Source organism: Protopterus annectens, chromosome 11.part0 (assembly GCF_019279795.1).
Source record: "Protopterus annectens isolate FY-2018-M chromosome 11.part0, PAN1.0, whole genome shotgun sequence".
NCBI lineage: Eukaryota > Metazoa > Chordata > Ceratodontiformes > Protopteridae > Protopterus > Protopterus annectens.
The window spans coordinates 729886324-729900043 of NC_056745.1; the positions used below are offsets into that span (position 1 = coordinate 729886324).

General features: G+C 37.7%; 1 protein-coding gene across 1 annotated transcript in view; it reads left to right on the forward strand.

Annotated features, from left to right (window-relative positions):
- Positions 1-13720, forward strand: part of LOC122814835 (potassium voltage-gated channel subfamily KQT member 1-like) — a 383125-nt gene that overhangs the window by 276264 nt on the left and 93141 nt on the right. The window contains exon 3 of the mRNA XM_044087127.1: positions 12938-12978. Coding sequence (XP_043943062.1) covers positions 12938-12978 — 41 coding nt within the window. The remainder of the gene's footprint in view (positions 1-12937; positions 12979-13720) is intronic.

Consider the following 13720-nt stretch of genomic DNA (forward strand, 5'->3'; position numbering starts at 1 on the left):
CAGGGTTAGAAAGCTTTCAGCACTTTATTCAGATGATTTAGAGTCAGAAAATGTAAAACACTGACTTAAAATAACTCAGTGATTTAGTACATCTAAGACTGGTGCATATTACTAACGTAAGACAGAAAACAAGAACATAACAGCCAAATAGAGACAGATGGTTAAAATGAAATTAATATAGATAAAAATGAAATGAGAATTTTAGCATCTTAACCTTCTTGTGAAATTTAACCACTTAGTTGTCTTGTTGCACAGTCTGAATCTAAGATAAACAGATGTAGAAGGCCTAACTAAAAAGTTCTTGAGCCTCAGACAACTACAACTCCACCCATACTGGGAAGCAATCAAAACTTGTGCAACTCAGCCTGGTTCTCAATTTCTCTTACAAAAAAGATAACCACAATTGAATTAAAAAATTATACCACATAAAAGTAATTCCAGTTCTCCTACCCTATCTTACACATAGACACTGTACATTTGTTGTAACCTTTATATTGATATAATTTCTAGTGTCCCTGGCTGTAGACTTTCTCTCAGATTATGTGGCCCAGGCAGATATGTCTCTAGCACTAAGTAGCATTTTACCTTCACCCAGAGTGATCCCACAATACAGACAGAAAATAATGGACTTCAACAATTGGCTTAGATTCTGGTGCCAATCCCAGGGGATTCCAGTATCTGTCAGCCTGGAAAGACATGGTCAAAAAAACATGCTGCTTTGCCAGAGATGGGCTTCACCTATCTCCTCAAAGCTTTCTGATACTGGCAAAGATACTTGCCTCCCCCATAGTGCCTTTCATAGGCAGTGTCAAAACAACAAAATTCCCAATGTAAAGAAATCCATTCGATGAACTCAAGCTTATGCTGCTTAATGTTAGGATCCTGAATAGGAAACTGCGCTCCCTGGAAGCACTCCTCACCTTGGAAGATGCTGACATCTGTGCAACCACTAAGACTTGGTTCTAGGCCACAAAAAGCAGCCCAGCCATACAAGGTTACAATGCCTTCTACACGTTTAGATCTCAAAACAAGACTGAAAGAACCAAAAGTGGAGGTGCATCCATCCTCATCAAATCCAAATATACCTCCCGACTGGTTAAGCAATAAGACTCTCTGAAATTACTCCAGGTCCAAGTAACTACAGGTAAAACACCCTATCACATCCTTACTAGCTACAAGTCCCCCACCATGAGCTAAGAGAAGCATACTGCCTACATGGACTTACTATAATCACTCCCTATACAGCCAAACACTTTGGTCTTGGGAGATTTCAACTATTCTTCCATTGATTGGACAACATACATGAGCACAAGCATGATCACTCTGAGGTTTCTAGACTTTGTTAATTCAAACACTCTGGAACAGTTTGTCTGTACCCTTACAAGGGGCTTAAATGTCCTTGACCTGGTACTCACCAACATGGGGGGTGCTGCTGCAGGTAGACCATACCATAGCAGATCAACAGTTCTAACGTCATTTACTAACACTGTCAACTATCACAGGAACATTAACAACTATGTATCCTCTATCTTCCTTGACCTACCAAAAGCCTTTGATATGGTTTCTCATTCTAAACTTCTAAATGTCCTCTCTGATTTAAATGTTTGAAACTCTACTCTTGCTTGGTTCCAAGATTACCTTACTGGATGTCAACAAGCAGTTTCTTGGCAACAGACCCTATCACCCCTTTTACCAGTAACCCTAGGTGTCCCTCAAGGCTCCATCTTAGGCCCACTTCTATTCTCAGTATTTACAAACAGCGTTCATTTGTCAATCTCACAAGCCTCACTTATCCAATATGCAGATGACTCAACAGTGATATGTGCTTCTCCCTCACTTCAGGGACTTCAGAATCTAACACAAGAATCCTTTCTGGCAGTCAAATCTTGGCTCACAAATTCTCATTTAATATTAAACTTAAAAAAAAAACTTATGATTTTCCATCCAACTAAATTTGTCTCTCCCATTAACACATTTAACATTTTTTCACAAAATAACACAATCATCTCACCATCCCCACACACCAAACTACTAGGTGTTGAAATTGACCACAAACTTAAATTTGACATTTACATTTCCCAAACTGTGAAAAAAGTGCATAAAAAACTTGGAACCTTATTTAGGAATAAACACTATTTTACTACAAATAGTAGGATTGCCATCATTCAAACACATTTACTCTCTACACTGCTATACGCAGCTCCTATACTCACTAACCTACAAAAATCTGAAGTAAAAAAAAATCTATTCTGTTATAATAAAACAGCCAGATATGCTACAAACTTACCAGCCAGAACCCACCATTGCTTTCCACTCAAGCAACCTAGCTGGTTAGAGCTCCCCCAACTCCTTCACTATATCCAATTAACCATGGCTCATAAAATTCTCTATGAACCAGTGAAAGCACCAGAATTACAATCGTTACTTCAACTCTCTACCTCTAACAGAACCCTATGCTCCTCTAACAAACATCACATAAAAATCAGTGCATCCAAAAATCAAGCTGGAGACTCCCTGCTCTCAAATTATATAGGAAAAATCTGGAATATACTTCCAGATAACACAACTACCATTGTATCCCTATTCCAATTTAAAAAATACTCTAAAAGCCCATTTCCTAAACAAATGGCTGTATCCTTGCTTTACTCTGTCTGTCTCATATCCTGTACTTCCTCTGGGTATCCTACAATGTATTTAACTTCACCACCTCTGAGTGCCTATTCCTACTTTTCCTGTCATTCTCTCAGTACTAACTCACTGATGTGGAGATATAATATCTCTGGCTTCTCTATGTGATCACTTTGCTAATAGTTGTAATTATGAGTTTTCACTTGAAGCTATGACATGTTTGTTCCTATTGCATTGTAATTTATTTGGACATTAACCTGCAAATGTATTTTAATTAGCTATTCAATTGTCTTTTAATGTGTAAAACTATGTTAGCCTAAATTAGTATCTTATCACTTTTGCATACTATGTAATTTAATATTTCTGTATGTTCAGTGCGTACGTTTTGTATACTCTATATTTTTGCTATTTCTGTATGTTCAATTTGGAGCTTTTCTCCTGGGCCTCTGCTGAAAAAGGACATGTGTTCAGTCGGACTTTCCCAGTAAACAAATGTAAACACAAAAAGAAAAATCTATCAAAGCTAGACTTTCCACTGTGTGATACCTTAAACATCTTGTATCAGAGGCAACATGGGATATATGCAAATTGCCCTTTAAGGATATCAGGTGTTTCAGCTAAATGGCAATTCTGAATGTCCATGACTTTTCTTTTACTTTTACTTTTAAGTCTATTTATGGACAATTTCAGGCCAATAAAGCCAAACCTCTCTAGCTGTGGACATGCATGTTTCTGTCTTCTTATGGCATCATCAGCACAGCATAAGAGGAATGTTTGACTTTTGGAAACACAGGGTTGTCATACCCAACTGATATCCATAAACATAAGGGTGTCTAAAAAATATCCCAACCCACAAACTAAAACATTGAGTAAAAAGGTTACACAGGAAAACTAATTGGTTAAAAAACACAAAAAGAAAAATCTAGCAATGTTAGACTTTCCACTGTGTGAAATGTAACATAAAATAAATAAAATAAATGTCATTGCGGATTGAAGTCAGAAAATAATGGCAGACATTTGAGGTTCAAATTTCATGTTCTTCAGAAAATTCATGCTACTATAAAACCTATTGTTCTATCAACTTTCTAGGTTTGTATGAGCAATATTAGAATCTGTCCCTATTCTTCGGTCTTTGTCACCCCATTATTTATGGCTTTGTCCAGATTTTTGCTCTAAGAGGTTGAGAGGTATGTTTGAGTTTCATTCTATCACATTTGTATGCAACATCTATGTCAAATATGTCCATTATTTTTTTGGTTAATTGCCTCCACATTAGGTTGGACTTTGTGTAGATGTGTTGAACTAACAGATTGAGAGCTATCTGTGAAGTCCTGGTGATCACTGTGGCATTCCGTGCAAAACTGCAAACCGTAGGTGCTCCTGTTTAAACAGAATTGCTGTCCACATTTGCTTACATAGTTTTCTGGTCAGCAACACTGCTGCCAACTACGAAACCTCACTTAGACGCTGCACAGAGCATTAATATGGATTGTGTGGTCATGTGCGCTGCTGTTTGCAGAGCACCAGCACACAAACATGTAAATTCTGTGTAGGCTTTGCGTGGAGCCTACACAGAGTTTATTGAATCTCAGGGTTAGAAAGCTTTCAGCACTTTATTCAGATGATTTAGAGTCAGAAAATGTAAAACACTGACTTAAAATAACTCAGTGATTTAGTACATCTAAGACTGGTGCATATTACTAACGTAAGACAGAAAACAAGAACATAACAGCCAAATAGAGACAGATGGTTAAAATGAAATTAATATAGATAAAAATGAAATGAGAATTTTTAGCATCTTAACCTTCTTGTGAAATTTAACCACTTAGTTGTCTTGTTGCACAGTCTGAATCTAAGATAAACAGATGTAGAAGGCCTAACTAAAAAGTTCTTGAGCCTCAGACAACTACAACTCCACCCATACTGGGAAGCAATCAAAACTTGTGCAACTCAGCCTGGTTCTCAATTTCTCTTACAAAAAAGATAACCACAATTGAATTAAAAAATTATACCACATAAAAGTAATTCCAGTTCTCCTACCCTATCTTACACATAGACACTGTACATTTGTTGTAACCTTTATATTGATATAATTTCTAGTGTCCCTGGCTGTAGACTTTCTCTCAGATTATGTGGCCCAGGCAGATATGTCTCTAGCACTAAGTAGCATTTTACCTTCACCCAGAGTGATCCCACAATACAGACAGAAAATGATGGACTTCAACAATTGGCTTAGATTCTGGTGCCAATCCCAGGGGATTCCAGTATCTGTCAGCCTGGAAAGACATGGTCAAAAAAACATGCTGCTTTGCCAGAGATGGGCTTCACCTATCTCCTCAAAGCTTTCTGATACTGGCAAAGATACTTGCCTCCCCCATAGTGCCTTTCATAGGCAGTGTCAAAACAACAAAATTCCCAATGTAAAGAAATCCATTCGATGAACTCAAGCTTATGCTGCTTAATGTTAGGATCCTGAATAGGAAACTGCGCTCCCTGGAAGCACTCCTCACCTTGGAAGATGCTGACATCTGTGCAACCACTAAGACTTGGTTCTAGGCCACAAAAAGCAGCCCAGCCATACAAGGTTACAATGCCTTCTACACGTTTAGATCTCAAAACAAGACTGAAAGAACCAAAAGTGGAGGTGCATCCATCCTCATCAAATCCAAATATACCTCCCGACTGGTTAAGCAATAAGACTCTCTGAAATTACTCCAGGTCCAAGTAACTACAGGTAAAACACCCTATCACATCCTTACTAGCTACAAGTCCCCCACCATGAGCTAAGAGAAGCATACTGCCTACATGGACTTGCTATAATCACTCCCTATACAGCCAAACACTTTGGTCTTGGGAGATTTCAACTATTCTTCCATTGATTGGACAACATACATGAGCACAAGCATGATCACTCTGAGGTTTCTAGACTTTGTTAATTCAAACACTCTGGAACAGTTTGTCTGTACCCTTACAAGGGGCTTAAATGTCCTTGACCTGGTACTCACCAACATGGGGGATGCTGCTGCTATCCCCTGTGAATTGGCATCCCTGGTAAGGTCAGACCTTAGAGCTGTCTCATTTGAAGTAAAGATCAGACCTAACACCCCCACAGGAGCAAAAAAAATTAATACTTCTCCAAAGCAAATTTTATCCTACTAAGCGAAAGTATAAAAAGTTTCAAACCCCCTTTTAAAAGAGCCAACAATGGTTCTTATGTAGAGGAGTACACAAATGCCCTGAACAGACATTTAAACAACTGTACAGACGTAGCTGTACTTGACATGATCAAAACCAGGTCCCCCAGAAGAAACAGGCCACCCTGGTGGACTGCAAGTATAAATAGTTTATATAACAAAAGGAAGAAATGATTATCTAAGAATAAGAGATAACTTACTCAGCTGAGGAAGAATACCGTCAATAGCTTGAACAAGCAAACCAGATATCTTGTAAAAATCTCTAACGCTAAACTAGCATCTCTAGTGAAAGACAATCATAGGTCTTTCTTTAGCTACATCCAAAATCTTAAAGGGAATGCCCAGCTATGTGTCGAACTTATAGTGGATGGTACCACTCACACAAAACCTAAAGAAATTGCCAACCTGATGGTGGACAGATTTGGTGCAAATTTCACCCCCTGTCTCCAGCAGGCATACCCCAAAGCATCCCAGTCACCAGTCCTCCACCTAGGATCTCAAAAGAGCAGGTCATATCCACCCTCTCCAAGGCCAAAAACATGACATCCATAGGACCAGATAACACCCCAGGCTGTGTGCTAAACTATCTAGAAGAAGACCTAGCAGAACCGCTTGGCATACTCTTCAACCATAGCCTGATCACTGGCTTTGTATCACCAGAGTGCAGAGCAACAACAGTAATTCCCTTACACAAAGTGGGTCCGTCAACTGATCCTGGGAACTATAGGCCCATAAACCTAACCAGCCTTATCTGTAAGGCCATGGAAAGAATCATCATGGACCTTATCAACAAGGGCATAGACAATCTCCAAACTTTTGACCCAACCCAGTTTGGCAATGTTAAGGGCAGATCTTGCTTATTAAACCTGGTAGACTTCTTTGAAAATGTCACCAAAGCCCTGGATAAGGAAAAAACAGTACATAATGCCTATCTTGACTTAGCCAAGGCTTTCAACATGATTCCCCACTAAAGTATCTTTGAGAAACTCTCCCAGACATTACTAGATGGGTTCAAACTGGCTCACCAACAGAACGCATACTGCCAAAGTTGGGAATTCCACCTCCACCAGTAGATCAGTTACCACTGGTGTACCACAGGGATCTGCGTTGAGCCGTCTACTATTTGGAATCTACAGTACTTCTCGAACATCCAGGCAAAAGTAGATGGCCTGTAGTTTACTAGGTTCGCAGATGACTGCAACTTAGTTACAATCATTGTGTCCCCCAATGATGTTAACATATTACAAAAGGGGCTAATAGTGATAAATGATTGGTGTCAGACCAATGGGCTAAAACTAAACACAAAAAAGTGCATCATTGACCCCTTTGGAAAAGAAGTAGCTCCTGCAGAGTATACTACAGACAGCACCCACTAAGCTCAAATACACTAGTGAGAGACTTGGGAACACAGGTTGATAGCAATCTAAACTTTGATCAGCATGTGTCCACAATGGTAAGGAAAGCCTTCTACACTGCGCATCTCATAAGGGCATTGCATACAAGACTAAGAATGTTACAGCTCCTCTGTACTCATCCCTCATCAGACTACTAATTGAATACAGTGCTCCTTTTTGCATGCAATTCACTAGACACTAGCAGCAACTAGAGACACCACAGAGGTTTCTAACCAAGAAAATTCAGGGCCTCCAAAAACATGACCTACATGGAAAGACTGAAAGCCCTGTGTCTGTAGTATATATCCTACAGGCTGGCTGAGAGGCATACTGTGCCTAGCCTACAAAGCAATCTCTGACTCTGTCCTAATGGAAATGCTGCATGTCCGAAAATCAAATAGAACAAGAGTCACTCACTCTAGGGATCTCAACCTCTGGAATAAACTCCCACATCATGTGAAGCAGAGCTCCTCAATGACTCTATTTAAATGCAACTTTGACATTTGGATGGGTGACCATAAATTCACCCTGGGGGTGGCACCTGTGTCCCTCATGGACAGGGCATTCGATGCTGATCATAGATTCCCTCTGCTATGGTCATTTAGGGAGCATGGATATTACATGGCTAGGCTTGTTCATAGGTTCATAGGTTCATAGGTTGGTACTAGGCTATCAGCCCTAGGGCCTATACAAGCCTAGCCATAACAATTCCCTGGCTATTTCTTCCCACATTATTTACTTTCCTGGACCCATTAGCCTAGTAACTGCCTATGCCTAGGGCCATTAGCCTAGTAGCTGCCTATGAACCTATTCCTCACATCTAAAAAAAATAAATAATCAGTAAATAATAGTCCTTGTAAGATTATGCAATTTCTTATTTGGCTTACATGCATTATATTTTGCAAAATCTGTATTATCATGCAAAAGATCTTCCCAGTTTTTGATATCTCAGAAACCCTGCAAGAAACCTTGCTCTCTTGACCAATTATTAAAAAGAATCTCACTTGTGTATACATAATCTCCAGGACATGTTAGTATTGTACAAAAGATTAGTTCAAAAAATTCTGCATATAATTCTTAATAGTGTACCCACATAGTTTATTGTGATATCAGAAATATCACCTGTTCCAGCAACCATATATTTGAAATGAATATGTCTTGTTGATATTAGTTTTAGAAATACAGTGAGCATTTCTTTTAACTCCTGATAATGATGATACTGCTGTTTATTCAATGCTTGTTTATTTTTCATGGATTGGACATTATCTGAAATTCACTTTATCTTCTTGTTTTTAATTCTCATATTGTTGTTTATTTTCCCATCTGGTTCTTCATTTAATGCAAACTCATCCAGATTGTATATCCTATCCATGACCTAGTTACTAAATGATTTATATTAGCTTTTTTGTTGCGGTTCCCTTTTTTACCAAGTGATTCACTTCCTTTTTTCAGTTCATTATTTGTTCATTATTTATTCATTGTCTTTCTGCTTTGAATCTTATCTATATCACACCTATGGTTCTATTTTTTTCCACTTTCATCAAGACTACAGGTATAGTTTAATTGTTCTAAAGGCAATATTTGTATTGTCTGTGCTGATCCCCCTTGTATTTTTTTGTTTTTGTAAGTTTATTTTGCACTTTCTGTAGTTCACTGTTTGTAGAATACCCGTCCCATTTTCTTTTACTTTTTTAGTTTTATTATTTCTGTTTATTACCATTTTTCTTCTTTTTTTCCATTTCCTATTATAACAGACTAAAATACACATTACCTATTAGTGTTTGTTAAGACCGCTGAGTCTGTCTTGTATCAAATATCTTTCATTAGGGCACTGCTGTTTATGCTATCATTACTAATTTATTTCAGTCATACTACAGTTATGTCAGTAACCCTACCATTACAGTAGATGTTTGACAAGATCACTTTTCCATATGGGATGTTCCAAAACTTAAGGCCATCTTCCACATACCCTTGCCGATGTACAGCTTAGAACAGTATAAAAGCAGCGGCTGTAGGATGCCAAAATTTCTACTCTTTCCCTGCCAGTTAGGAACAGCATTAATAACATTCACACTCACTTACTCACACACACAGACACACATACATGAATATATATATATATATATATATATATATGTTTGGCGGGGCAATGTACATTTTGTTCACTATTCTATAAAGCTGTCATAGTCTCAGTGTGTGAAAAGCAACCCATAAGCATGCACTGGGCAACAAAAATGTATTATAACACAGGAAGTCAGTAAACAAATTAGAAAATGAATTTATTATTGAATGGTACTTAAAGTGTAATAATAATTACAGCATCTTTCATTGTGCTGCACAGTGTCTTCTGACTTCATAAATTTACTTATGGGTGCCTCAGTTAACTCATTCCCTAGAGTACAGCTTTTTCGAGTGTGTATCTTTAAATCCCACTGGGTGTGGCTTGAGCCTTTAAAAATGAAGTTACCATCTTACAGTTCTAACAAATGCTCATTAACAGAGGTCAAATATCAGTACAATTGTGTTTGCCATCCTGTATGCTTCAAGGTAAAATATTCTGATGCCTTTTATGCAGCATGGTTTTGAAATTATTAATGAAAATAGGAACAAGGAATAGTTGCTGCCTAGAGTCACAGTAGGAGGTAACTGCAGAAACGTCTGGAGCTGCACTCAGCTGTAATAAGTTAAAATCACTGACATAGCTTTCTGTGGAGGAGTCAAATAATAATGTGAATTCTCATTTACAAGCCTATGCACAGAGTGTTTTTAAAATGAGATGCTTAAGATGGATTGAAATGTTTAAGAATGGTCGGCTGTCAAGGGGAATATGTTTTTCAAAGTTCGCTTGCACATTGAAAATCCTAATGTAGAAAGGACATATGAAACTAACCTTTCACTTGCTGCAAAAAAAGTGTAGAAAACTGCCAGATTTTGTATAAGGGTCTATTACACGTGTTCAGTTCACAAGTGCTCTAAAACCAGTATCTCAAAACCATATGAGCTCAAATGCCACCTAGCTCTCACAAGCTGCCACTCCTGCTCACGTCTGAGCATGGCGTAGAAGGCCCACTCTCTCTCACCTCAAATATGAGTTTGAGCAAAATGCTGTAGCTCTATTCTGTCATAGTATCTCTCTCTCTTCCCTCAAATATGAATTTGATCAAGGCCTGGAAGCACCACTCTCTCACCTCAAATATGAGTTTGGCCAAGGTGTGGAAGCTTTCCTCTCTCATCTTACATATGAGTTTGGCCAAGGTGTGGAATCTCCACGCTCTCTCACCTCAGATATGAGTTTGGGTAGGTTGCGGAGCTCTTCTCTCTCTCTGTCTCTGTATCTTCCTCTCTCTATCTCCTCAAGTAAGAGTTGGGCAATGATTGGTGCAAACTACAACTACATGAGCACTTTCAGATGACCAGTGCAGTGTATTGGGGAACATGTGCATTTTTTTCGTTATTCTATAAAAGTGTCATATTCTCACTGTGTCAGAAGCAAAGACAAAGCATATACTGAACCACAAAAAAATGTATTATGCCATAGCAAGTAATTAAACAAATTAAAAATGCATGTATTAAAGTAAAATCCAGTTTCATTTAAATTTAATAATCATTATGGCATCTTTTTTGTGTTGCACAGCATCTTCTGACTTTTCATAAATGTACTCATGTTGCCTCAGTTAAAATCACTGAGACAGTTTTTTGTGGAGGAGTCAAATGATAATGTGAATGCTCATTCACAAGTCTATCCATCAAGTATTTTGAGCAAGATGCTGACAAAGACGTTACATAAAAAGCAGTTGAAAATTATACATTTGAAAAATAATCAACAATACTGTAAGGCATAGAGATATACCAAATATATGTGCTACCACAAGCAGTCAAGATCCAAGTGCTTTACAGCCAGTGTGTCAAAGCAATGGACTAAAATGTCAGCTAGCTAACACAAGGTGCTGCTCCTGCTCAGGTTTGGGTAAGGTGTGGATGCTCTACTCCCTCACCTCAAATATGAATTTGGACAAGGTGTGTTAGCTCCATTCTCTCTTATTCTGCCTTTCTCTCTTTCTATCTGTCCTTCCCCTCAAATATGAGTTTGGGCAAGCTGTGGAAGCTTCAGTCCCTCCTCATGGTTGCTGCACCTTACCCCGGGTAATGCCGTACATCAAGCAAGGTCATGTAGCAGTAATAAGGAGGGGCTGTGATGGGGTGTGAGTGTAGTTTAGGGTATCCTGTAATGATCAGGAGGGTGATTTAGGTTTAGGAAGTAGGAAGGCAGTAATAGGGTTAAGGCTAAGGAGTAGAATAAGAGTTTAGAGTTAGAATGCAGCTAGAGAGTTTTGTGGTTAGGGAGTGGGGAGAGAGTTTAGAGTTAGGGAGTGATTGGGGAGTTTTTTTAGGAAGGGGGAACGATGCTTTAGGTTTAGGGAGTAATCAAGGACTTTATGGTTAAGCAAGGGGAGCAGGGACTTAGCTTTATAGCATGACTAGCATCTTTAAGGTTAAAGAGTGCAACTGGAGTTTAATGTTTAGGGATCACCTGAGGATTTTAGATTTAGTGGGGAGAACTTAAGGAGTGGAGTTTTTGAGTTCGGTAATGATCTAATAATTGAGGTTTAGGGAGTGAGAGGATAGTTTTAGGGCTATGTTTCCAGAATGAAGATTCAGGTTAGGGTTATTAACTGGGTGGTAGCTTTGAGAATAGATTCAGGGCTCTGATATGGCTATACAGTTTGAAAGGATTGGGTTGTGGATGGACTAATTAATTAATTAAGAGCAGGTTAGTGGAAGTTATGGCACTTGTCATTTAGAACAAATGGCAGCAAGGAAGCATGTTGCATTCTACAAGTATGTGAGCACCAGTAGACCTATCATAAAGTGTGTTCTAAACTCTAGCATCTGTATAATATTGTTCTGCAGTTCTTGAGAATTGCATTCTAGTTAGGAAACACACCATGATCTAGTTGTTTCTAAATGACTTCAGCTGTCTTGTACACTCTGTGATGTAGTCAAGAGCTGACTACATGTACTTAAAGTCAATGGAAGCACTCTGTGAATGTGTTTCCACATCCTTTTTGCAGTTTTTATTTTATTTTATTGTATTTATTTATTTATTCTGTGTTTGCCTTTCTAGATATTATTAAGGAATGCTGATGTATATTGTTCAATGTCTTACTGCAAAGCATACTGCAAAATAATCTTTCAGCTTTTGTTCAGTATATCACGTGCTGATCTGCAGAAATGTCAGACATTTTGAAAAGTATATACTGTTGAGTAAGGGGGATATTGATGTATTTCTTATGCCTCTATGTGCAAAGTTGTTAAGGAAATGTATCCTCTGAATTATTGCATTTTCCCACAGTTTACAAAAATAAAGCATGATTTATACAGATATCTTAAAGGCTCACATGTAACAAACATTTAAGCAAGTTAACAAGGGCATATTTATGAAAATTACCCTAATTTACAAGGTCTAGAAACTAAGCATAATATATTAAAATATATTGGACTGCATCACATCATACATATGACATAGATAATGTTTCTCATAGTATGCACCATTCTTACTACAGCTAGACGCACAGACCACTTTACAGACATTTTTTTTAAATAAATAAGATATCATGTGAACTCACATTTCCTACTTTAGATGAAGTAATCTCTTAGCAGCTTGTCACATAAGCAGTCACTAACTAATATATTACTGACTGATGCAATTCTCTTTTTCAGGCTGGATAATTCATTAGGAAAACCTGCACTCTTCTTGCCAGGTAAATTGAATTATTTTGAAATTCAGTACTTTTAGAAACAAGTGTAATAAAAATTAACTGTGACAAAATAAAGAATGCCATGTACAATTACGTGTGCAGTAAATCTAAATGAGCTTATAGTTCTCTGTTCAGATACTACTTACATAGATTTAACACTGCACTTAGTAAACAAACCAGACTCTTGTTTTTTTTTATTTTTCATTTTATTTATTTAGTTGTTTTTGTTTTGTATTTGTTGGTAGAGCCTACTGTCTACTGAAAAAAATGTGACAGTGTTGCATGTTTAAGCTGTTACATATAAATGAACAGAGAGGTGTTCTGGATGCCTACAAAGTATACCTCAGTGACACAAATGTCCACTAGTGTTCTATTCTGTTATTAACTCTTTTGGGTGCAAGCATTACCTAATGTCAGTAAATATGTGAGATAGTTTATAAATTCTCATCTTAACATATTTATGCATTTATTGTTGTCATGATGTTTACTTTAAACTTTTTGAACATTCACATTACAGTTTATAACATCTGCTCACCATTTTAATTAATGGGTCAACTATCGTCTTCTGACTTTTTCTTTTGAATGTGCCTAATTTTTTGTCAAGTGTATTTTTACTTACATTGATGTAAGAATCTTATTTGCTGGATGCTGTTCAACACTTGATCATTTATAACTACAGTGACCAGTCTTTGATGTTATCCTAGTTGACTTTTATTTATCGTATTTTTGGTGGGATCATATTGTT